The sequence below is a fragment of the Zeugodacus cucurbitae genome, chromosome 3 (genome assembly GCF_028554725.1).
Source record: "Zeugodacus cucurbitae isolate PBARC_wt_2022May chromosome 3, idZeuCucr1.2, whole genome shotgun sequence".
NCBI classification, from domain to species: Eukaryota; Metazoa; Arthropoda; class Insecta; order Diptera; family Tephritidae; genus Zeugodacus; species Zeugodacus cucurbitae.
This window is the reverse complement of record NC_071668.1, coordinates 19,725,613-19,753,545: the sequence shown is the minus strand read 5'-3', so window position 1 is coordinate 19,753,545 and position 27,933 is coordinate 19,725,613. Positions and strand designations below refer to the sequence as shown.

At 38.8% G+C, this 27,933-nt stretch overlaps 1 protein-coding gene across 1 annotated transcript in view; it reads right to left on the bottom strand.

The window, feature by feature from the left end:
• LOC105216405 (neural cell adhesion molecule 1-B) overlaps positions 1 to 27,933 on the bottom strand; it is a 292,270-nt gene that overhangs the window by 32,402 nt on the left and 231,935 nt on the right. Inside the window, exons 5-6 of the mRNA XM_054227219.1 lie at positions 6,031 to 8,280; positions 4,019 to 4,549 (exon numbers count right to left, since the gene is read on the bottom strand). Of these exons, the coding sequence (XP_054083194.1) occupies positions 4,019 to 4,549; positions 6,031 to 8,280 (2,781 nt within the window). The remainder of the gene's footprint in view (positions 1 to 4,018; positions 4,550 to 6,030; positions 8,281 to 27,933) is intronic.

Here is a 27,933-nt window from a genome sequence, read left to right as displayed (position 1 = left end):
ATGTTTAAACACAATGAGCTTTTGTTGGCGTAAGTAACTGAGGCCGGCTTTAGGGTGCTTTTGATATTTTCAACAATTTTTTTTTTAATCTTTAATGGAATTCAATTTGTCACAAAGTAGACCCGCATTTCGGATACTAGTCACTGGAATCACTTTTTCCTTCTTCCCGAATCCTTTTTGACCCAGACTTCTAGATAGTACGTCTATCTTTTAGAGACCAGGGAGGTATGGCTTTTTAATCCTACTCACTGGAATCACTTTTTTCTTCTTCAATTTGTTCTGCTTTGTGACCCGCATTTCGGGTACTACTCACTGGAATCACTTTTTCCATTTTTCCGAATCCTTTTTGATCCAGACTTCTGGATAGTATGCCTATCTTTTAGAGGCCAGGGAGGTATGTGGAACAACGAAAAATACCGAAAATAGCTCAGATGAGGTATTTTTTTTTTATAACTTATTTAGATTGCAGCGGAGCGCAGACCATGGTTACGAGTTAAACGAAGAACCGTGCATTAAAGTGTTTATTAGACGTCATTTCGGTCGATAAACCGTCTGTATCAGATGAGGTCCATGGGTCTCAGTCAATATTGGAGACATGTTCATTCTTTCTGTTCCTACTTTCCGGAATATCGTCTTCTCCGGAATATCATAAACAGTTCAACCTGATCGAAAAAGACTTCGAAAACGACCTGCTGGAGTTGCCAGACAATAACTTTTGGAGAGCTTTCGGAAGGGTTCTCACCCACAAGTTAGAAATTGAACGATAGGTTAGGATGCTATTCTTGCGAAGAAAAGAAGAAATGCAAATTTCGTTCCTCAAAACATGCAACCCGGCCTGTAGTAACTTTGGAACTTTAGGATAAAGTTTAAGTTTTGTTTAAGTTCTGTGTGCTCAAAATTAGTGGGCTCCATGGATATCGAAGTAACTACTAAGGTGTAACAGAAAACTATTATTGTAGTTTTTACTGTGATATTCTTATACTTCGAACCTTTGGTACATTATCCATCCAGAACTCTTGTAAAGTTCTCTATCCACAACTCGTAAAGCCATGAATCCAATGAAGCCAACAATTGTCTAGGAGAGAGATTTCCCTTCATAGTTTACCTCTTGCGTTTGCTTTCATTCTTCGAGCTTTTTTTCACTCTACCACATTGTTGGTCCGAACACCAGTTATCGACATTGTGGTCACGCCGTTGATGCAGCGCACCTCTACTTTTGTCTTGTTTTTGTTGTTCTTAGGCATGTAATTGCATTGTACTCTCACGGCATCATGCCAGCGGTTACGTAAGACCCCCCCAGTATCCGCTTGACGGCATTTGTCGCTTGTCTTACAATTCATATTTCCTCTGATGGGTGCATACTTGCTTTCCCTTGGAGGATTGCCAAGTGATTTTTGCTATTTTTTTTGTAATTTCTTTTGTTATTTTTTGCAGTGATTGCGCGTACAAATATTGTCATTGTTTTGCTAGTTGCTCTTGTGTGCTTTTGTTCTCGCCCTCCATGTGATTTGCTGTTCGCTGCAGTTGAACACAAAATCCACTATTTTTTTTATTGAAAACAAGTGTAATAATAATAACAGTGAAATTCCTTTAAAATCATTAACTTCAAATGCCAATTGTGTTGCATTACAAATAGTTGCGAAATTTTTCTCCAATTTGCCGCTCTCATTATGATTTCCCCCTCTACGTCTTTTAGAAGTATGTTTCTCATAACAGTAAAACAATTAAAACAACGTAATTTTTGATTGCTCTCGTTTGTTCTAATGTTAAACAATTACTTCTCTCACTCTTCGCCTTCGTCCTCGCCAATACTTTTAAGTGCCTTGTCGCATTAGGTTCTAACTATTATTGTTGAAGTTACAAAAATGTTGACTCTTTCCATTTCATTGATTCTCAAGTGCTCGAATGAAACGAGCTTTGCAGAGAGTGGGATATGGTTATTGGAGAGAAATTAGTTTAGAATCAGTGAATTTTTTAAGGGAACGAAACAAAGGTTTAGGAAAAGTTTTCCATTGAATTGTTTGAAGTGCGGTTTAACAAACTCTGATTACAATACAAGTCTGATTATAGAAATTGAAAGTACATTGAATGAGGACATCTAATATACTTATAAAACTCGGCTATAGAAATATGTTGGAAAGTTGGATACATAGAAGTAAGAGTTTCGATAAATGTTGTACAAACTGAAGATCTTATAAATTTCTGTAAGTATTTAACAAGAATTCTCCCATCAGACAATTTTCGAGAAAATTTTAGTCTTATAATATATAAAGGGTGATCCAAGGTGAGAACGTAATCGTCAATTATGAACGTTATCGCCCCATGATAACCGACTATTTGATACCTGAAATTGAAGCTCGTGATCTTGGCGACATTTGATTTCAACAAGATGGCGGCACTTCCCACACATCGCATTAATCAATGGATTTATTGAGAGAACACTTCAGTGAGCAGATAATTTCACGTTTTGGACCAGTCGATTGGCCACCATGATCCTGTGATACCTTTTTTCTGTGTAGGTATGTAAAGTCTAAGGACTATGCGGACAATCCGACTTCGATTCAGGTCTTGGATCAAAACATAACGAAATGCTCGAACGAATCATCGAAAACTGGATTCAAAGGAAGGCACATCTAAGACGTATCAGCGGCCAATATTTGAAAGAGATAATCTTTAAAAAATAAATTCCAAAGAATGTTCTTTTGAATGAAACCTCGAAATGGATCACTCTTTATAAGGATATGGCACAGAAAAAGTTAAGGTCGAAAAGTTAATAAAATGTCGGGAAAGACCTAAAGTTATGGGGAAGTGTTGGTTAGTACCCCGCTTTTATTCTCCTTAATATACACTAACACCGATTTAGTCTAGTCCCGCTTGGTCTCTATTTCAAAAAAAGACCTCAAGGAATGATATAATGAAATAGTATAACGAACTTAAGTACAGATCTAGTCCGGCCTTAGGAGTTCACTGAACTGTCTGAACATCGCATCATGTGTTTACACACGAGAGTAATCTTCTAATCTTCAATGTTAGACAAGGTTCCTGGTTTCAAAACGATAACGATTTCGTTTAGGACTCTACAGAACTTTAGAACCACTTTCCATTTATAGGCGATCTTAGTTCGGATAGAAATGAAGAAAATGTATGAAGCTGATGATAGTCGTTCATTCCTGGAACCCTTTTGGAGGCGTCAAGAATAATAAAATCCTTCCGAAGAATTGCAAAATTTCGAAATTTATCAGTTAAGCTTCAATTTGGCGTAGCAAAAACCTGAGGCCTTTCACATTCATCATATCATAATCCGCACTTTGACTTGTGCCCGTCAACTTTCACATTCCATGTGACGCGCACACTTCTAAAACAACTAAAGTGATCTCCATGTCATTGTCACATTCAACAAATTTCAATTCAAAGTGTCCACGCCGGCGAAGTGTAAAAATTAGCAACATTTGACAATCATACGAAACTCCAACACCCCCACACCCCACAAACTCATCAGCCTGAAACAAGTTAAAATAGTGAAAGGCTGCAGCGTGCCAATTTAGCGTGAAACGCCTCGAACTCAACACGACAAAGCAACTTCAATTTTCATTCCATTCATTACGCTGAGAATTGCATTTGTCCACATGAAGCACACGCCCCCGCCCACGTACCACTGTGGACAGCTTGCTGTCTGACCAAGCGTACAAATTTCATCCGCTAACTACTTTTACATGGTCCAACAGCGCTGTGACGCTGTCTTGCTGTGCCGAACTACCGAAATGAGATTACGATTGGACGCCACATGAAAACATTCAACGAACGAATGAAGGGACGAACGAACGCCGCATCAGCACAATTATGAATGCAAACATAATCCTTTAGAGCTTTGTCTTTACACGCACGCCAAATGAGGGTGAGATGTTCATATGATGCAATGGACTTGGGTGGTTTGGTGGACTTTTGGGTGGACACACACAATTGGTGCATTGCACATCGAGAAACTCTTACACACTACTATGCTACAATGGGTACTTACACTCGCTGCGACCCGCGATGGCCGAGTGCGCTAATGGCGTCACTTGGTAGCTATCCGCATCACTGCCCAAACCGCTACCGCCGCCGCCGCCACCGCCAAGCGTCGATGTGACATGATAACCATAACCATTCTGCGAGCCATACACCGTCATGCCCGCTACTGAGGAGGCGGCGGATTTCTGGTGTTGCTGTTGCTGCTGATGCAGTTGTTCTTCGCTGTCCTGCACGGCTGTTAGAGTTAGCTCCATCGCATGCGAATCTAGCGATTTGCCGCTATCCAAACTACCGGTGGGATAATAGGGTGGTGGCGCTTGATTTGTTTGCGCCACTATAGATGGACGACCCGAGTCGAGGTCGTACTCTTTAGCCGGTGAACTGGTGTTGGTCTTCTTCTTGTTGGACGCCACGCGTCGACAGTGACAAAAGAGCAATAAGAGTCCGACGAGCAGTAGGAATGCAATGGATGAGACGATTATGGCTATTACGGCGGATGTCGTTAGCGTTGACGTCTCGGGCATATATGATTTGCCAACTGCGGTGACGAGCGTTCAAATCCAACCCAAATGATTTTGTGGAGTCGATTGATGTATGGTGACGTGAAAGAAAGGGAAAAAAATTAGCAATGAGTTTGGCAAAATGTGAATAGGTTGCGTTGTGGTGTCATGGATGTGGGTGTGAACTTTAGAAAGTGTAAAGGGCACAGGGTTGAGCGAGAAGAAATGTTAAACATTGCGCGTGTGGTACTCGTTAAGGAATATTTTGGCTTTAGCATCCGAAGGTATGAAAGGAAAGGGTTAGAGACGTAAGTACTTTGAGAAAGTCGAACTCGTTGTTATGTGTGGAGATCAGTACTAATTTGGTCCTTTTCTTGTCGACAGTTCTTTATGGCATTACCTGGTCCCAGAAAATATGTTAAGCTATTTGTGGGTCCATGGTTTTCATACGGCAGGAATGGAATGTGAGATGATTTGATGTCTATCCTCAAACACGAATGTACTAAAGGAGAGGATTTCGAATTTAAGAATTAGAGCCATACATACTTTGTGGAAGCGATAGTTGTGATGTGTGGAGATCTGTAACAATTTGGTCTTATTCCTGCAGACAGATCTTTATTGGGACCTAGTCTCAGAAAATTTGTTAAGACAAATGTGGGACCATAGTTTTCATAAGACAGAAATAGACCTAAGTCGATCCTCGAATCCGAAGGTATGAAAAGAGAGGATATCAAAGTTAGGGATTAGAGACATAGGTACTATGTGGAAGCGAAGTAGTCGAGCTCTTTGTGATGTGTTAAGATCTGTACTAAATTGGACTTATTCCTGCAGACACATCTTTATGGTAGGAATTGGTCCTAAGACATATGTGGGACCATGGTTTTTATACGGCTGGAATCGAATGTGAGATGATATAAAGTCCTCGATTTATATTTCTTAAGAGGCCGGGAATTCTATCTATGAGGCATTAAATGCTGAAGATCTCTATCCTTTTTCATAGATTTTCGATTACACAGACGAGGTCAATATTCTTTTTGCAAATGTAAGCCATTATTTATCCATCTCTCAAGGAATTTAGTGTAGGCTAACCAGAACGTGGAAGGCATGGATATTTTAAGAGATTCAAACAAACAAATAATTTGAATGACCCACTGGTAAGAAGACGAAACCTAGTGAGCTCAACCTTCATTATTGGCTGTTACGTGATATTTGGTCCACCTAGACTTCCAATTTCCAGGGATGTTATGAAAAGTATACGGCTTAGTGTACCTTGAAAGTTGCACGAACCTCCTCATTAAAACCCGTAACTGATCTCGAGTTATGCTTACGTGGAAACTCTCAACCAAAACTCACGAACTTGATGTGACGGGCAATATATCAAAGAGTTGTGAAATGAAAAACGGAATGTGAGTCGTGGCAAAGTAGCTGCCGAGCGGAAACCATATTTCAAACTAAATACCTCTGGGGACACACGCACTTCAACTACACTACACTTTGTACTGTATACGAGTTTACTCACTTTCCGCATTCGCATACTGTCCGCAATGGTCGTGATTTGTGCGTAGGCACAATTTCACACGCACCGTCGGTCCCTGCGCCGTCTCCGCCAATGCCAACGTTATGTCCTCGGCATGTCCCAATGTCCGGCCCGATGCGCTGTAATGTGTCGTTTGTGGAATGTGATTAATTACGGCCTCTTTGAATGTGGCCTCACTGCCGGACGGCAGTAATGTCACTGTATCCACAATCTCCCATGCGGCCATTGGCGTTTCGCGATTCACCAATGATTCGACTATTGCAATTAATGACAGACATGTCGCCGCCACATTGATACCCAATACATGCGAGTTGGGATCATAGGTGACGTGTAGAGGTGGCGGAATTTTACTGACTTTTGTGGTGGCCAACACTTCGTTGGAGTAGCCCGAACTGCCTTTCGAATTCAATGCGTACACACGAAACATATAGCTTTGATATTGATCCAACGGCATCACTTTACAGGGATTCTCACGATAGCAATCGAACTCGAGCCAATCTGCTGAGCCAGCACTGCTGCCAGCTGTATAACTCATACCATTGCCGGCACCACTGCTGCTGCTGCTGCTACTACTGCTCACAATGGAAGTGGTGTAGGTGTGTGTGGCGCAGTCGGAAAGCGTTTGTTCGCGTGGCGTTGCCACACGACGATAAGTGACAAGGAATTTTGTGCTCGACAAGCCACCATTAAAGCCCGGTATCCAGCTGAGTATGGCATAATTGTGCGATATTTCCATGACTTTCAGCGCGGTGGGCCGCTCAGGCGCTCCCTTGGGTTGCAGTCTAATCTGCGTGCGTATTGTGTCGAGCGGATTGACAGCGCGACAAGTGTAGTCACCGTAGTCGGAATGTGAGATATGGTTTATGCGCAATATCGAGGTGTAGACATCATTATTATCCGTGCGTATTGCAATTTCATAATGCCCATCTGAAGACATGGTTAGCGGCGAGGGATTATTAGCGAATTGCCATTGAAATTCTGGTTTCGGATAAGCTTGCACTTTGCACATTACCTCCGCCGACTCACGCACATCGTAAGCCACCTTATTATACTGATGCAGAACAATCGGTTCGTGTTCGATGCGCAAATGCATGCTCGAGTTGGCCGAGTTCACCTCGTTCTCGTAGAGACAAGTGTAGAGGCCGCGATCACCGGGCACCAACTGATTGCCATTTGGGCGCCCTTTACCGCGGAACTTTAGTATGCTCTGCACGGTCACCACGCCACCTTGACCCTCAGCGGGCGTAGTGCGTATATCATACATCTTACGGCCTGGCAGTATTTCGGTACCATCCTTGATCCAACGTATTATAGGCGTCGGCTTACCTTTAGCGCTACATGTGACTGCATAATCTACATCGCCCACACGACGTGTCATATGCTGCTGCAGTTTGGCTAGAAATTGTGGTGGTTGGTGCACTTCGAGTATAATCGTAGCCATCTTACCAATCCCCAACTCATTAACCGCGTGACAATGATACTTCCCTTCGCTACCGAGATGCGCCTTCGGTATGGAGTATTGTGGTCCCTGCGCCAAAATCTTCTGCGTATTACTAAACTCACCGTCCACATCGCGAAACCAGCGATACTGCGGCACTGGCCAACCGGGCGGATTGGCCGAGCAACTGAGCGTAACCCCATTACCCACATGCACAATCGGTTTGTTCGGTGTTATGTAGGCCTGCCCGGGTCGATGTCGCACCAATAGCGCCACTGTGGAGTTACCAACACCTTCGATACGTTTCGAATTGTAGGGATTCATGAGATTGACCGCACGGCAAATGTAGTTGCCGGCGTGTTCGGCGCGCACTGTGACCAAAGTGAGCAGTTCGCCAGTGAAGCGAAAATCGGGCGCGCCCTCCTTCAACCATTCGATAGTAATGGGCGGCGGATTGGAGGTGACATTACAACGCACCATTACCGTTTCGCCCTCTTCGGCTTCATGCGTCTTCGATTCGATAACTACGATGGGTGGGAAGAGCACATCGAGTATTATGTCCTTCTCGCCTGATTTGCCAAGCCCATTATCTGCATTGCAAGTGTATTTGCCCGCATGATGCCGCCCCACGCGATAGATAGTGTGCGTAGGCGTGGCACTAACATATTGTCCATTGCGTGACCAACGTACATTGGAGACCTTGGGCTTCGCATCCACGTTGCATTCCAGCTTGGCGATGTGATCACGTTCGATGCGCAACGGATTTTGTGGTCCCACTTCGACGCGTGGATAAACTGCAAGTAAATAAGATAAGAGTGGTGCAATTAGAAAAACAAATTCCATGTGGTGAAATCAGTAGCATGTGTTCTGAGTATAAATATTGTATAAAGTGACTGTGTTGGAACAGCAGCGTTAGTTTGATTGGTTTCTCATTGCGAAGTGCTTTGTAAATTCTTATAGTTTTTAGTAGGTCTGTCTTTAGTGAACCGATTCTTCGGAAGAAACTTCAGTCGTATTTAAAGAATTTATATCAAAACAGATATCATAAGAGTACAGGCTTGGCTTATGTGGTGAGGTAATTGCGGTGAATTTGAGTAAAGCGAATTTTTTTTATAATATTAGTATGTGTGGTGAGTTCGATTGTCGTAATAGAGCTTAAGTGATCTCCAATGAGATTGAAATAACAGGAAATTTCGCTTGTAATAAATCATATACGGAATCATATTGGAATAAAGTGTGTGGTGAGTTCGGTTGTGGTAAGTTAGGTGTGGTGAATTCAAATACTTTTAAAATAATGTCAGAAATAATCAGTTAAAAGTAAAAATTTTAGTGTGGTGAGTTCAGTTTTAGTGTGGTGAATTTGTTTAAAGGTGTACTGTACTGTACATTATAATCATATTTATCGTAAAGTGGTAAATATGAATCAAAATTTTAATAATTTTCTCCATTTCATGCACATTTTTGTTGCGAGTTCATATCAATTCCACAGATCCCTTCTGTTCCCGCAGTGTATTATTGTTTCCTATTTTTATTTTTTCAAATTTCAAAATATTTATTTATAATTTTTTACCAGCAACCCTCTCGTTCCCCACCCTAATGTCCGCTATAGACATCTGTTAATATTCCCAAAACTTGACTAGGTACCTGGTAATAAATATGAATATCAATTTTATGCAGCAAATTGTGTGCAACGCTTCAGCAACGCTGCCAGGCATAGTCACAACCACTCATAACGGTAAATGCAAATTTTTATGACTACCTTGGTTGTGCGTGCTCATATTTAATTTGTAAAAGCAGCCACGACAACACCATCGTCCAACCGAACACAGGACAACATTTAGCGCTGTCCACACACCGCTTCATATCTTCAGTGCCACTTATGCATATAGCCTGGCGCATAAATGTCGCTTGATAGCTGAAAAATGGCAAAATATGTTTTCAGGTGCAAGTCAACAAGCTGCAAAGGAGCTGTGTGCCTGTGTGTGTGTGGCAGGATATGATGCGGTGGCCGCAAGCGTAAATAACGATGACACCAAAATGTTGCGTGAGTGAACACGCTGCGGTGTGGGCTTGTAAAAAATATGCAAATAAATGCGATCAGCGGTGGCAATTAGTGGGTTGTTGTTGTTGTGATTGCAAATTTTTTTGCTGTTGTTGTTGAACACATTTTGTTGTTGTTGTTTTAAATTTTACAATTTTTGTATTGTTGTTGTTGCTAATTTTTTTTGTTGCTGTTGTAATTTTTTCAAATTTGCGATGTTGTTGGTAATGCATTTTTTGTTGGTTTTGTTGTTGTTGTTGCAATGTGGGTTGTTCTTCTTTTTGTTATTTTTTCTGTTGTTGTTGTTGTTGTTATAATTTGCATTTTAACAACATGTGCCATACAGTAATAATGCTCTGCCTCTATCCAGCTACTGCTCTCCATACCGCCTTCCTCACTCATCCATCTGCCGTACTTGCAACACCGCAATATCCCCAGACCCTCTCTGTGGGCAAAGAAATAAAGTTGTCGTTCGACGCGTGTTGACAATATCCATTGCCGTTGCCACTGTCGCTACCGTTATGTTGTTGTTCACTCTTGACGTTGCTGTCACTCGCCTTGTTGTCGCTCAATTAAATGTGCCACAATTTTTTTTGCTTTCTCTTGTTGTTGTTGTTGTAATTATTTTTGTTGTTCTTTCATATACGCATTCATTATAGTTTGATATAGTTTTATGGAACAATACATACATATAACAACATCCGCTGCGGCATCGATAGATCGCCATTGCCTAGGCGCTCTGCATTGACGCGGCCGCCAAATGGCCAGCGGCTCCGGCTGAACTCGTTAGAAGCGCAGCTCGAAGTCGGTTAGTTGCACTAATGTTCATATGTCTGCTTATGACCCATAATAGTTTGACTTTTGCCCTCTCTCTCTCTCACACACTCATCTTCTCATTTATGTACATATATATTAGTGTCCGTTATGTTGTGCTGCCATTTTTATGATCCGTGACGTTGGACATTTCCTGCTCAATGGGTGTGCGCAATTAGACGCATAAGCTATGTTGTTGTTTTTGCTGTTGTTGTTGTTGCTATTGTTATTGCCATCGCTATTGCAAACGCCCAGCGGCATCATTTAAATTAAGTGAAATTGCACGTAAATGTTGGTCATTAGCAGCGAGAAAACATATGCACTGCTTTCCACAATAAACATACACATACGCGGCCATAAATAGGCTATATACATACATATACATAGGTGTGTTTATATAAGCTTAACTGCATTAAAAATGGCGGATGTGTAAGTGGGGCCCTCAGGGTTCGGTAAACTTTGTTTATGGCCGCCTAAGTGTTGATATTGGTGTCATAAATCAATATGCCGTCAGGGGAGCGCTATAAAGGGCTGTTTGTTATTGTTGTTGTTGTTGTTTTACCTGCTGATATTAATAAAACAAAAACAAGTGTGCTGCTCTAGTAATAATATTGTTTAAAGTTTGCGCTAGTTGCAACTGACTGCGGCAGGATTGCAAGCTTAGTTGGCCACTAGAATGATTTCGAGGTCAGCGTTGGGATGATGATGAACGTAAGGATGATCTCTCTCTTTTAATTAGAATTAGAAAATTGTCAGATAGTTATTTCATTTTATTTTCATAATTAGTTAGTGTTTTTCATTTCATACTTTTTTTTCAAGACAAAGAAATCAAAATCTGGGAGATCAAGAAAGGTATCATACACTATTTTATTCCGATTTTATAATTATGTTTTCCTTTTTCTGAATATTAAACTCTTCATTATTTCTCATCCTTTTCGAGATAGAGTCAATATTGCGTCTTCCGGAGACATAAAATGTTAAAGTTTATAGCAGAATTCTCTTCGTTTTAAGTATGACGACCCGTCATCGTCCAGACGGAGTCGAAATTTTATCTTAATAATAATTTACAAACTGGTATATTATGTCGGTAACTGGGTGACGAATTCGACATTCCGTTTCAGAAAACATATACGACGAAGCTTCCGAGAGAAACTGCTACAATTTAGTATGGCTTCTTCTAATCTTCGAGATCAAGGCAATATTCTAACTTAGAAGATATAAAATGTTGAATTTTGTAAGACAATATTCCAAAATTTGGGCTAGGGGTCTTCGAGCGGAAGTCTAAATTCTGATTCAAATTACATAAAAAGTCGAATTTTGTATGAATAAGTCTTCGAACAAACTGTCTTACCCAAAATATTTGTTTTCACATGTAGTCCGGGTAGTCTCAAACTAATCACTGCATTTTCTCGAAATCTACTTCAGCTTTTTTGCTCTTTATTCAATGCTTTATAAAAAGTGTTACAGTGATCGGATTTAGTTGAAATGCGCCGTTTCGTTGGATAATCTGTTTCCAACTAGACGGCAACTTCATAATACCCCCGTCGTAGAAGATTCCCTTTTCATTTGCGAAGAACTCGGACAGCCACTTCTCACAAGCCTCTTTTGAGTTTAACTTTTACATCAAGGGCGTTCGCCATGGACAGGAACAGTTGGTAATCACTTGGCGCCATGTTTGGGCTATATGGTGGATGTGATAAAACCTCCCATCTGAGCTCCCCTAGCTTCTTACGAGTCATCAACGAAGTGTATGGTCTGGCGTTGTCCTTGTTGAATACTACACCCTTCCTGTTGGCCAATTCCGAACGATTCTGGTCGATCGCCTGCTTCAAGCGATCCAGTTGTTCGCAGTAGATGGTAGAATTAAGCGTCTGGCCATACGGAAGCAGCTCATAGTGGATGATCCCCTTCCAATCCCACCACTGCTTGGTCACTGTTTGGGACGATTCTCCGAACTTCGACCACGACCTTTTTCGCTTGATATTGTCGTATGTGATCCATTTTTCGTCGCCAGTCACCATCAGCTTCAAAAATGGGTCGAGTTCGTTCCGTTTCTGCAGCATATCGCAGGCATTGATTCGGTCCAAAGGTTTTTTTTGCGTCAAATCATGCGGCACCCAAACATCAAGCTTTTTTGTGTATCCAGCCTTCTACAGATGGTGTAAAATGGTTTGGTGACTAACTCCCATCTCCTGAGCGATGTCACGAGATGCCACATGCCGGTTCAACTCAATGTTTTCCATGATTTAATCGGTATTCGTCGTCACAGGCCTTCCGCCGGCAGGCTTATCCATGTTGTCGTTTTCACCCGCTCTGAATCGTCGAAACCATCCTACCTTTTATTGGAAACTCTGTTATTAACTGCTGTCGTTGATTTTTCATTTCATTTTGAATTAGTTAATAGTTTCGTCACTAGCCTCTAGGCACTTACTAGCCACTTTTCGCAGACAAGCTTTTGCTTTCTTTCACTCGAAAAAATTGTGCTCATCAGTATTCCCAGTTTCAACTGTTCCCAGCTGGCAAATTGCTTGCATTTATGGACGTGGTGTTGATTATATGTTTGCCTATGTGAGTGTACTGCATGTCAGCTCGTCACTCTGACGCGCCAGAGTTCAACGAGCGAAAAAAATGTGTAAATTGAATTTTCCGCCATGCTCGAAAGCGGAATAAACGCATGCACGCACACTCATGATCACATGTACATATGTATATGAGTGTTTATGCAACAAAAGCAATGCAACAATTTTAACAGCAACAACACCGTTACATTGTATCGCTGCGCGTTGCGACAATATTGCGTTTTTTGAATTCCGCGCTTCTTCTTCTGCTTTTTCCCGCTTTTTTCACTGTGTATCACATTCTCATCTAGTTTTTGCATTTTCACGCGCACACACGCAACGTTTTCAATGGCGTTCAATCAGTCAACTCACATACTTCGATGCTTGAATGCATATTTTTGCCATTTACACGCACTCTTTTTTGACACACTGTTAATACGCACATCTCCACAAGCACACTATTCATTAAAAATATATGTACGCCGGCTCATACATATGAATACCGTTATTTTGCCACTTTCTCTTTCTCTTTTTCTTATTCCTTTTCGCTTTGTTATCTTTCGCTTTTTTTTTGGCTATTTGCCCATTCTCCTTCGCCTTGTCAACTCAATACAAATTTTATTGCTTCTTCTTCTTCTTCTTGTATTTCTTTCCTTCTTGTTGTTGCTGTTGTTGTGCGTAGGTACTTATTGTGTCACGGTTACATGCAATTGGCACGCAATTAATGGTTTAATAAAGAATCACTTGCAAGCATGTTTAATTGAATTTTTCTTCGCCATTCCTTTTCTTTTGGGATTGGAGCTGTAGTCCATACACTGCCTGCAATAAGTGTGGGAACAAAGTAGCTGTAATGAATTTGTCAGTTAATAGTCGGCGGAACTTGGGGGTTACAACATTGGATAGCTAGAAAACTTGCGGATCTTTCTTCGGAACAGTGAGTAGAATATTCTGAAGAGTTTCGTCAATGAACTTGGGGACTCAGTAACGCCTCAAGAACTATATTTTGTTTTTGATAGACAGTTGGAATCTAGGTTGTAAAGCTGTTTACCAAAGGGAAACATACGTAGACTTTAAAATACTGTCCTTTGTGAAGCCTGGATCCCCCCTAGATTAGCAATTAGGAGTCAACAAAGCGCCCTGCAGCTACTACAAATCTGCAGAGATTTTTAACATCTATATTTGCTATTTCGCGAGCTTATTCGAAAAAGTGTGATCCACGAAATCTCTTTCTTGTTCTCGCAAAGGCGGGACATTCCAGAAGAAAGTAATGGGATGATTCCAACTCATCCTCCTTTATGCAGCTTCTACAACCAACGATGGGACAATAGCCAGTAAGAACCCCTAGGGCTAAGGAGAGTTAAGCTTTACTGAGGGCAAAAAGCTGGATAGACCTATCGCGATTTACCTTGGGCCAGAAGGATCTTGCGACTTGTGGTAGTAACTGGCCAGTGGCTACCCAGCCCAACCGAGTCGGAATTTAAATCCAACTGAAATCAATATGATTTTACTAACAAACTTTCTAAGACTTCTTTCTCACTTCTTGATTGAAGTTTTAGTTCAAATTAACCTATAACGAGTATATCATCTAACTGAGAAACTTCATTTGAGCCTTGCTCTTTGGTTGAAGCTATATGACTAGGTCTGTCGGAATCCATTTCACAGGAAACCCATTAAGTAATCCCTTATCGTCAGGTCGCGTACCATTCTTTGCAGGAACAGTGTGGATTTGAACTCGAGAGTTCAGTAACGCCTCAGTAACCAATTTCCTGTTCCAATTCCAAGCCATGACTAGATTCATTTCACAGGAATCCAATAGGAAACCTATTATCAAAGACAGGCCACCCACAACTATTTGTAATGACCCCGCGGAAACTTTGTTAATGCTTTTCCGACTACGAGCAGATAAGGCGTTTCGTCATATTCCGCACACGTTCTATACTGGTCGATCTAGTCTTTACAAGACTTGGAACTAGAAATATCACGAAGTATTCCTTAGTTCATTAGTATTGGAAAGCTAGTAAGACCTGATGGGTCCCAAAGGCGGACTAAAGCATCGATTTAAGTCGGTAACGGAACTCCCTATAATGGGACCAGCCTCTTTGATGCAGATGAACTTCTGCTTGGTCGGAGTTATTTGTAATACTTCCTCTGCTCCGTATTCCACATTCTCAAAGATATTAGATTACCAACAGTTCTTATACTTGATGTCTTCTTTATAAAGTTTCCCCGAGCACATTTTGAAGAAAATGTCGAAACGGTTTTTGCTTAATATAAAATTGTGTCTTTCCCGATTTTGGACTCAATGACGAAGTTTTGAATATCACCGATTACCCTACAACTAAATAATGACTCGAGCTTTTAATGCTAAAATTTTAGTTACTTGGTATAGCGGTCACTGTTCCTATCGTTTCGAGGTCAATTATTGAAACTACTAGTGGCACTGGAGAGAATGCGCTGTCGTTCAATAAAAGTGAATAGAGAATTGGGATCAAAGATTCAAAGCTTCAAAATTGCAAGCTCTCAAAGCCGTCTAGCCCTTGACTAAGCTCACTAGCTTTGATTAATCGAATGTCAATCATAACCTCCAAGGTCTTAAAGTTACTACATTTACAAGTATATAACTCATTTATATAAAAATTCCACTCAAACCTCTCGATAACCAACTCAACAAGCTTTCACCTTAAGCAAGTTTCTAGGTAATTTTTTTTTTATTTTTCGTAAAAAGCTTTTCGAACTTTTTGTTACCTAAGAAAAATAACGGTATAAACTTTGTTTGTGCTGTTTTTATTTCATGACATTCTAAAAGTTTCACTTTTGCGAAAAATTTAATTTGTTGTAGCATAAAGGAGAGGAAAAAAACTTTGCACCACAACAGAACTTAATAACCAAGTTGACATATTGCTATGTACATATATATGTATTATATACATATATCATTTATATATAGAAATATATTTCACCTTCTCTACTCGTAAATAGTTGCTTTACCTTTTTGTAGCATGAGTATTTAATTCCATTGTACTTAATTTGTTTGAAAATCAAATTGCTTTCTCTACAAAGTTGTTTTTCTCTGCCAAAAATTTTATTCTATTCTATGTGCTTCAATTATTCTGTGTGCTTTGGTTCAATCTCAAGATCAAATCGAAAAAGTTATTATTCAAGAAATGACATTTAATTTCGTTGATTTCATATTTTCATCTATTGTGTAAATGTATATATATTTCAGAGCTGCATAAAAGCTTTCTCAATGTTGTATGCAAATATTGTTGAGTGTTGATTTTTATCTCTGTATTTTCGGACATTATTATTTTGATGGTTGAAATATTTTGTTGTTGAAAATTAACAATTTCCATATTTTTTAAAATTCATAAAATATACAAATTATTTATACGCTCATATGTCGTTCAGAGAAATTAAAATATAATCGCGTATCTCTGGCAAAAAATCTAAATACACACTACATACTATTTTGGTTGTGAGCATTACTTACATTTACCCATTTTTTGTATTTAAAACTAATTTTTTCACTAAAAATTTCGTGATATTCTCAGATCCTAGAGCTTTCATGTGTCCATGCTTATGAGCAACATAACGGTTAAGAGAAATTCTGCCAGACAAAACTCTTTAAAAGAATCTAAGAATCTCTCTTTATTCTATCTCAATCCCTGTGAGTATTTTATTACAAGAGATACTCAACCGAAATCATAATTCGTCACTGAGATCGTTGAAAGAAAATGATCTACTTATTTGAAAAAACAAAGATCTTGTACGAATCTCCTTTCAGCAAACGAAGGTCCAGTCCAAGTGGCCAAGAAAAAACTTAAGGCTTCCACAAAGATCTGCCTCAACAGTCCATTATATTTAGGACTCAAAAAGACTAAGAGACTAGCTCTCTGTAATACTCTCGCTTTTTTTGTCAGCCGCTAAAACTGTTGATTATTTGGAAAGTAGATTGGCTCTACGAACTTATACGAGTTGTTTCTCGTTGAATTGTATTAGTATCACCAGAAAAATACTTTTTATCCAATTAGTCGATAGAGTTTGGTGATTATGTCTAATTGTGAATTAATTAAATGGATCTTTAATATGTTAGTCGTACAGGACAATGTAGTATTTAATTGAAGTAATTAAGATGTAAATTGACTCATCGTTTTCTATGCACAAATGTACTCGACTATTTTAGCTTAAATAAGCCCTACTTGACAATTATCTGAAATTGTATACATTGTGGACATGTCCACTTAATTTATTCGAATATAATTCACTGGGCACTGGAGATTACTACACAAGTGTATTGCTAATTATAAGATTAATTATGAAATTAATTTATTGTCGATTAAGTTATAATTGCATAATTAATATATTGTCTATTATCGGCTATTAATTTTACTATGAATGTATTGTCAGTGAAGTACTAATTATGCAATTATTTAATTGACAATTAAGTACAAATTGTTCAATTAGTTAATTGACCATTAATTACTAATGGTGCAATTAGTGAATGGTGAATTAAGTACTCATTTCGAAATCAGTTAATGTCAATGAAATATAAATTATGTCATTAGCTAATTGTCAATTAAGTTTTAATTGAGTAATTATCATATTGTGCATTACCTACTATTAATTGCACTTAACAATTTTTGTTAGTGAAATACTAATTGATAATTAAGTACAAATTGTTCAATTAGTTAATTGACCATTAATTACTAAAAGTGCAATTAGTGAACCGTTAATTAAGCAGTAATTTCGAAATTAGTTTATTGACAATTAAATATAAATTATGCAATTAGTTAATTGTCAATTAGTTAATTGCTTGATTATATAGTAAATTGTTACAAATTAGTGCCTACATTCCTAAAATTCTCTTAATTACTCAATTAGTAGTGTTTTCGAACATTACATACTTAAACCAGCTCAGTCCAATAAATAGTAAAATCTCTACAAAACCTCCTCAGTGAAGTCAGCAAACTTTAAAAGCAAGTAAATATTAATTACTTTAAATTGAATTCCATTGGAAATTTTGACTTTTTATGTAAACAAGCATAAGTTGATGAAAATCTTAAATGCCAAAAATAGCAAAAAAGCTTTCGCTGCAAGGCAACAACTTTGCGACGTCTAGTAGAGCGGTAGAGTGGCGCTCAACCTCCTACTGCCATAGCTGCTGGCTAGCGGTTTTATTTATTTGTTAGCATGGTTTGCGGAAAAGTTTTGATTGATTTCAATGTACTCGCATGATTTTGTGCAAACACCAACACACCCGCCGACAAACAAGCGGCAAATTGGTGAGTACACACCGTTCGGTTTTGGTAGGCGCAGCCACAAGTGGAAAAGTTGTTGAAGTTTTTGAAATTTTTCAATTTTTCATACATGTATGTTTGTATGTATGTATGCTGTGGCTGATTCTATTTTGTGTACTTTTGGTTGCATTTAATTTTATATTTTTGTTCGAATTTTGGTTTTGTTTTTGTTTAATGGGAATGTGTTGGTTGGTCTGCGTGAGTTCTATATAAGATTAACTGAGTTGTTTGATTGATGGATTGATTGGTTTCATGCCGCACGACAGCTGGCTGAGTGCACACCACACAATCTTCACAATCTTGCAGACAATGCACACATGCAAAATGATGGAAGACAGCCTCAATTAGAAAAGAGATTTTGCAAAATCTGTAGATAATTTGTTACTTCTGTGTATGATGAGGAAAGTTGTCATGTGGTTTTTGTACTTTTTTTAGTCTCCGTTCTAAAATTGCTTAATTCAGTAGACCAATTCTTCAAAATATTTTTTTTTTTGTGTGAGGTGTTAATGATTGGTTTAGATATAATTCTTTTTGATTGAAATTGATTTCGGAATTTAAAGGGAATAGAGACTATCTTGGCTATGTATGCCAAGAAGTCAGTCCAATTTTTCCACCATAGTCGGTGTGATTTTGGCGATAGCCCGCGAATGTTAGGGCTTGCTTACTCAGTCCCTAGCTGGTTCAACAGTATAGAATTTTAACTGATATAACTAACAAAAACTGCTTCAATGGAGTCAAATAGCAGAACCTCGACCACCAATTGAAAGCCCATTTACTTGATATGATTTAGTCACCACAATTTCCTTCCAATAGTGTCATGGCATGCCCCGCTTTTTCGGGTATGGCTTTTTGGGAACCATTGATAATGTGGTGTGACTTCAAAAAGTCCCGAATCTATTGCTTGTACTAGTTTCCTAAATAAAAACCTTACTAGACAGTGATTTGTTCCGCACTCATTGAGCTTCGAGACTCCGTTCAGGATTGCTGAAATGGAACAAGTTTGCTAAATCTGAACAAAGCTTTCAAGAAACTTCTTTTTGTCGAATGAAACTGTTTCCCAAAGCTTGAAGCTTGAATGGAGCAACTTGAAGCTTGATTGAAGCTTTAAGCTCCTGGTATTACAGTTGAACTCTAATAGTTGAGAGAATGTTATCATACTGTACCAATCCCAAATAATAGTGTCCTATAGAAAGCTTACTTTTCAGAGCTCTGTTACCATGAAAGCTCTCACTAATAATTTACTTTACCATCCACATCACATTTGGTTTAATATGAACTTTCATACCATTTAGGATGTATATCCCTTATCTATATTTTCCTGAAGCTTCTAAATAGACTGCCAATTGCGATCCTGTTTGAGTAATGATTTAAGGCGAAGTAGAGTGATTTTGGTTATTCCATATATATTACTCTCAATTTCCTCTCTATTTTAGTACCGACTTCTTCAGACATCCCTTAGGTCGGAGGGTCGAAAAATTCGTAAGAAGCGAAAGTCTTCTGATCTTTGATATCTTCATTGGGCAGAAAGGGTGGGTAAACCAATGGTTCCGCGGATCTGCGAGCATAGAGAGTATTTAATAGTACTAGTTAGGGCCCTTGTAAGACTATATTGAGATCAAGAAAGATCCGATTTGAGATTGAAGTGTGTAGGGAATGGAATACCACTCGAAATAGGAGTCTTAAAACAAATCGGGTCTAGAGAGCAAATGCAAAACATATTGGATATCTGAATAAACTGATAAAGGCTTCGAGGGTTCCTTTTTCTCAATTTTGCCTGAAAATTTAAGAAAATTTAAATACAAAAATATTATAAACAATATTCCCCACATTTTCTCAATTTCCTATTGACTGAAATAGTAGTAAATAAAATTTAAAAAATCCAATAATATACACATCCTCCTTTCCGTGAGGAGCCGTCATTTAAAAATGATCAACATAAAACCGAGTGAAGCTGCGAACTCCATCATCCAAGTGGCAAGAACAGAACGCAACTCCACGAGTGGCATAAAAGCCATTGAATGAAGTTGGCTGCATAAAAGCATGCCAACAACGGATGCCAGCATGCCTTGTGGACGAGGGGGAGAGGTGTCGAATGCCAGCCAAGCCATCAGCCATGCAATTCCGCCAACCAACCAACCAACCATCCAACCATTGATCCATACAGCCAACCAATGTCAGTTGCTGATAAAAAGCCATGTGCCACGCTGTGCATTGCATTTCGCCTCATTTTACGGCGCTCATGCATTTTACTTTTCTTTCGGAAAATATTCAAAAATTGCAAAAGGTAATTCAGTCGTACGCGTATGCATGACTTCGTACCTGTGTCGTGTGCACGCAAGTGGCGTCCGGAAGTATTTTAAAATCTCACAGCTTCTCTGTCACGTATTGGCTGTATATGAAGAAAATTGAAGTTACGATTATATTCCAACAAACGCTGTGCGTGCAGACAGCACGCAGCTGAGTGGGGGACGGGGTGCTATAGACTATGGTGGCACGTAGCCACGCAGCGGGTCATATAATGCTATATAGTACTGGGAGTTATTTATGAAGTGAAAATCACAAAAGTTGAAATATTTACACAAAATTTTGGAGAGATGTGTGCCATTCTATGTATATAGAAGACATTAGGTTAGAATGGTTGAAAGCTAATATAGGAGAGTGCTTCTATAGATTGGTAGAAAAAAAATTATAACATTTTGGTCGAAGATTCAGTATTTGTACTAAAAATGTTCATGTTTCTTGAATATGAGACTCCGTTGTTAGAGATTTCAACTACCCTGATAGAACCTTCATGATTAAAGATGAGATGAATCTACCGCAAAAATCCTAAAAAATCTTTGATTGTGTAGTTAAATATTGAATTCGGATTGCCAACTTTTTTCTGTTTCGACCCATTTTTAGTATACATCGAGACAAATTGTTTAGTGTATCTGTTGTCAGTAACTCTATATCTGCTCTGAATGACTCTCCATGTGCTGGAAAAATGGATGAAATAAAGTTAGCTTTCGATTAAGACAGAACCTTGAATCAAACCCGGGTATTTCCGGACAAATTTTAACATTTGAAGAACCCCTTTATCAAATATAAAATCGAAGATCAGCCAACAAAAAAGTCTTTCGTATAATACTGTCTAATTTAAACCCTCAGAAGCCATCTAAGTGTCCAACTACTCAGTTTCTAACAGGTTCTTCAATTGAGTCCTTTATGATGCCAGGATTCCCTCTAGATTAGGTATTAGAAGCGGACAAAGCTCCCTGAACCTACCAGAAATCTGCAGAGATTTCTTGCACTTAAATTCGCTATTACGTGAGCTTGTTTGAAAAAGTGAGATCCGATAAATATTTTTCTTGTCTCGTAAAGGCGGAAAATTCCAGAAGAAAGGATAATTCCAACTCGCCTTCCTCCATGCAGCTTCTACAGCTAGCATCCGGTAAGATTTTACACATCACAGCGTGGGTTCCGATGAGATAATGGCCAGTTAGAACCCCTATGTCTAAGGAGAGGTGAACTTTACTGAGGGCGAAGAGCTCGGTAGACCTCCTGCGATTCACTTTAGGCCAGAAAGTTCGGGCGACTGCGCAAGTGCTAGTAACTGACCAGAGCTTAACCAGTTCAGCCGAGGCCCATCTATCCAGCAGTAAATCACAATAGGACAACGGTGCTCCTACATGCTTCCATGCTACTAATAGTGAGACTGATGTTCCCGACCTTGCAAGCTCAGCAGCAGTATAATTTCCCGCGATTCCACTGCTTACTGATAGTAAAGATATGCATATCCCTTGAGTGCATGGTTATCGAACTCAAGGCTAGAATCACCGCTCTACTATCAGATCAGCTCGTCACCTGCTCCGAAGCAATATATTCGCCGCTGTCTTAATATCAGCCCACCTGCCTCTTCTGCCATTTTCGACCCATCCGTGAAATAGCTTGCCGCGCCTCTCCTCCAGCGACTCTTTCCCACCCACACGTGCCTTAAAGGAATAAGAGCAGAGAAGTTATTGCCAAGACCAGGTCGGCGGCATGGATATGATCCAATTCCCTCGGGCTGAAGTCGAAGTGTGCGAGGATTACCCCACCCTTCCACATTTTCAGTTAAATTGTAACCGACAGGAGATATGCCCGGTTGTGAGAATTAAAAAAAAAGAGCGGAACAGGTAAACAGCTCGACCTTGGCATTATTGTAGTAAAATATTAACCCTTTGCAGGCATAAGTGGGTATGAAGAGGACCACCAAAAGAAGCCATCCAGAATATATTTTCAGGCAAATTTAACCCTTCGTTGGAACACTTAAGCAAGTGGACTCAAACCGTGAGTCCCTGACTAGTGTAAGAAGCTATTCGTAGCACCTATAATGACTAATACTGTCCCTAGGTAACAAAATAACGCTTTAAATACTTGATTAACCATAACCAACGAGCTCATCAAATTTTATATTACCGATGCATATAGCTTTCATTTTCGAAAAAATTTAATTCACGAAATTGATTTTTTATCACGCCAATATATCAATATGTTACGACCGACCACCGCTGAATAATGGCGGCAAATAAATGATCATATTTGGCTCAATTGCATATTTATCAGCAGCTGCATGAGAGTTGAAATATCAAAAGGCACACACACAAATAAATAAAGCGCACATAAATTTTGATAAAGAGACACACACATACACTTATGTATTGGTATGTGTATGTATGTGGGAATTGCCAAGCATTGACGACCGTTACTGCGTCGCTGCGTTTCAAATATGAAAAATGAATGTGCGACCAAAGTAGGAAAGCGAATAATTTAAGACCTTTAAAAATGCATAGAAAACGGTAGAAGAAGAAGAGAAGCAAGAGAAGCAAGAAACTAGGTTAGACCGCCCCAACAACTAGCGCTTTTCCAACGCGCCGATGATCAGGCACCAACGATCTGAGCTGCGTCACCACAGCCTATAGAGTAGCAAAAGAAAACTCAAATAAAATAAAATGCGAATTGAAAAATAAGAATCGAGTCATAAAAATACTGTACAGCAACAACAAAAGAGGACGCGCGCAATGCCAGCCAATTCGATGGCATTATTTCGAAGGCTATGAATTTTATATATTTTTGCACATATTTCTCAATGAATTTCCTTGCTATTACCGCGTCTGCTTGCCAGCTTGACTAAATAGCAATTACTTGGTTTGAGCAGACGCGTGTGGAGGTTAGTATGTATGTATATATGAGTGAGTGTATGTGTGATGGTATGCTCGCGCTTGTTGGCTGACATTGCTAATGGATTTTAAATGAGCATCATAAATATGAGTAAATTGCAGCAATGCCGCCGACACTGATGTCGACGCCGAGTTTTTTGTTGTTGCACATATTTTTTGTTTTTGTTGTACCATATTTTTGTTGCTGCTGACTTTTTCTAGCACAAGCAGCAACTTTAGCATATATATTACTACATATATATGTATTTGAATTGCATTGTTTGTTTGTGTGTGTTTGCTGGCAGCGCCATCATCATTCGCACCGTTATTTGTACTTTGCATGCGCCTTTGCTCGCTATCACAACGTGTCCAAGCAGTTTAATGTCGCAGCTTGTTGGCCTAGTTAGCATTTTTCAAAGTTGCTGTCCCTTATAATGCGCCATTCTGCCTTTCTATTTCTAATTTTGTAGTTGGCCATTTATTTAGTTAATATTTGCAATAATTAATGCAGTTTCAGCTGCATAATTATTTTTGGAATATTCTTTAATGATTTTTCATTATTTTCAATTCGAGAGACAGTTGTGAGTAATTTACTCATAAGCTACTTAATTTCGAATCATTCACCATTACCATTAGTGCGGGGTTTTGAATGATTAGAATGTTATGATTATTAAAGTTAAGGCTCTTCGCCGTGTTCAACATTTTTGTAAGAGCAGACGCTTTATTCTCCATAGATTGTCTAACCAAAAAACTGTTCTATTTGACCTTCAGATGAGACAAGATTTGGACCCCAGTTCTCGAAGTGTTTAAATATATATTATTATAGTTGGTTAACGGTAAGGGAATGTTAAAATAATAACGGACCGCAAGCTACATCATTTATGGCATGTAAATAATTATTGAGCTCCCCAACAAGTCCTATTAAAGCAGATACTAATCGAAGGGGACAATACCTCAATACTTTAATATCTCAATTCCCTGATTATCCTTATCATAATACAGAGATCCGTTTTGCTTAAAAGACGAAATATTTTTGTCTGTCCGAAGCCAAATCAAAGTAATTTAGTTCTGGGAGTATTCCTATTGCATAGATCTAAATAACGTTCCTAATACCGCGTGAACGAACAAACTCACCCAAGTGTTAATCTCCCTTGACTTTTATGACTTCAAGTCAAAGCGATGCTCATTGAGCTACTTATCACATTTTTAATCTTAAATGAGTTCTTTAATCAGATCAAAATGTTATGGCGGCACTAATCCTCTACTGCCTCCTACCATACATAGTAAGACCCCTTGGTTCTTGTAGCTCTTTTAAATAAGATAACATTTTTTTTTCCTTGGTAAGCTATTCAGTTAAACCTGAACCTTAAAATGTGATATAAGGTTAGAAAATTAGCCTTATAAAGCACTCTGTTGAATCAAGTTCTTCACTTCAATCCATCATACATTACGTATGTACATTCGGGACAAATATAGATATATTTATGAGCGAAGAGGGAGATCTTACATCTCCGCGTGTAGTATTTTAGTCTTGTCGGGCTATTAATCGATATTTCGAAGCAACAACATGAAAAGTGTGTTGGACCCGCTCACTCGGCTATCGCATTTTAATTATGCTTCCTTATAGGCTTTTCACACAGCCAAATTAATTGATCAATCAATTTTTTTTTTTGATATTTGATTGAGAAATCAGTTGCTGTTCTTCACACTGCTGGCTCCTCGATAACCGATCAGCTGTTGTACATTTTTGTTTTTGCTTTTCATAAGAAGTTGCTAAGTTTCATCAGATGATTGCTATTTTTAGAAGCGACATATACCGTCGTGTAGCGTGTGCAACAACTCGCAGACAAATACGGCCTTTGTCGCAAAGTTGAATTTCATTTTCAAGTCGATTAAAATTCAATTAGATTTCTATTTTGTATGGTAAATCGAACTTAATCAGCGTTTTAATCGAGCAGAGGCCAGTTAATTGATCAATTAGTTCCTGTGTGAAAAGGGTATTATTGTCTTTATACTAGTTATTTGTTCGATTCACCACTCTCTAAGGTCTGAAAAATCGGATACAGCAAATATGTTTCAATGTTAATTTCGCATTAGTTATTTGGAAGAATAAAGTGAAAAAAGATACTACACAAAGTCATGAGGTCATCTAAAAGTCACACAAGGATCAGTGGTGCCTTTATTTATAGAGCCGTGGGTCGGAAATGCTACAGGAATGATGTATATACGTTATAACTATCCTTAGTAAATTGGGCTTTATACCTGTGCTGGTTATTTGATAGAGTTCATTCTCCATATATTATATACATCCGGATTTCCGAGCCATTTTCAGACATATTTTTTCCAAGAACTTAATTTGAATAAGCTACCTCACTAGCTACCACTGCCCTCCACTATATTGTTTGCCACTTATCTGATGTGAGCACTCATTAATTCTTGTCTCTTTTGTTTCAACCTTAACTAACCTAATTTATTTGTTTTTAAGAGATGTACTTGTTATTAACATATCATTTTAATATTTATTTTTCCATTCTGTTCAATAGTCATTACAAATTATTCCTCCGGCTGGTACATCCAATTACAATAAGTACAAAATTCCAAAATTTCCATTCTATTCCCCCTCAAAACAAAATCTGTAATTAAAGTTTAGTTTGTTAGGCTTATTAAAGAGTAGAGTAGAGTCAACTCTTGCGGCAACAAGGGACATCAATAATCAAAAAGCTGCACCCATGTTAGGCATTTTGTTAGACACACACTTAATTTGCCTAGTTTGCCTAACGGTACATGCTTGTGCAACAATAATGTAATTGTAATTTAAAATTTCCTAAAATATTGCCAATGTAATGGGCAGCAGTTGGAGTAAAATCTCAACTGTAATGTGTTAACGAAATTTGGTTGGACGAGTAAGGTGAAGCTAAGTTCGAGTGGAGGCAAATATAGACAAATATAAAAATTGTAATCTTCTAGATTCTTATGCTGTGCGGTAAATGAGTTGTTATAATTCAAAATGGCGTTCTGTGGGATCGGAACATATTTGGTATCATTCAAGATGATACTCTTAAGAATAACAACATTTTGTGCGCTTGGTAGTGGTGCTATCTGTTGGGATATGACTCTTGATTTAAATTCAAGCGATCTAAAAATTAGGTACATAATTATGGTCATATAGTGCGGTTCCTTAGCCCAAGATTTGAAAAAATGTTTTGAAGATCTAATTTTTACACCCACAATATCAAATACTCACAATTCAGACTCTGTCTTCATTTAGTCTCAATATAATATATATTTGTTAGAAAACATGACTTTCAGAAACACTTTGACGCCAGCGCCATCTCACGGAGAGATTTTAACCGATTATTTTAATCATATATGCTAGGTAAGGGTTTCACTTATGAATCAGATCGTATTTAAATGCATCTTTTGGAAGTTTCTGAACTTGAGCGCCACCTAGCGGCTCAAACCAACAACCCGAACTAGTTCTGTTTAATTTGTTTCTAGGGAAAAGTTGCGAGATTTCTATAAATCTGTTTAAAAACCAATCAATTTGAATTTTTTAAGGCTCTTACAAATAACCGTTACTTGAACAAAACAATTTTACTCTTGTGCAACATGTTGCTAGGGTATAAAAATATGACCTACAACAGTTATATTGCCAGGCATATACCCATGTGAGCGTGTCTGTCCCCTTAAATATATGCAACATGATAGCCTGAGAATTTTATAATAATAATAGGGGGCATTTGTGCTGGTTACCTTTAGGTCAAAATTGTGGTCCAGCGCCTGAAAGTAGACTACTTGCACAATCAACATATATCTCTATATAAGAATGCATGTGTGCAGGCACATAGCAATTTTTATTTTCATTTTTTTGCTTTGTTTACAATAACTAACAATAGCGCCAAGAATTATGAAGAACTTACTGTAAACACAACGCATGCTCGGGTAGAGGCTGGATGGAATGCCTGCAGCACAACATGATACTAGACAATACCAGAAGAAGACTCGCATGTTCACTATACAACTATGTGTATGAGCGTGTGTGGGTCTGTGTGTTGTTTGCGACATAACTATGCGCATTATATTCTGATTTCAGACTTAATCCTCACAATTTCGCCCAGCATTGCTGCCTGTTGCGTCCCCTTCCCCCTTGTCGACTCTGGTAGGAACGGCTGCCTGTACGAGTGTTGTACATGTGAAACAGCTTTCAGCCTACACTCACTTGCTGCTGTTATTGCTGCTTTTGTTGTTGTTGTTATAGATGTTGCTGCCCAGGATATGCTAGTAAATTTACTTCTCAATATTATTTATGAGATTTTTGTTGTGCAACTCTCGTACTCGTTTATGAATTCCTGTCGCATTCTGCGTAATTCAAAAATATACAATACCTTACAACAGATAAGAGCTTATAGCCTTTCAGGGCGCTTACATTCAAGTATATTCCTGCTCTATAAGTGTGTTTTTGTGTTTGTTGCATGACATTCCGACATTTCTACGTATTCTACATATAACTTTCAGCAGCTTCGTTCGTTTGGCTTGTAGTGCCGTTACTTGTCCAGTGGCA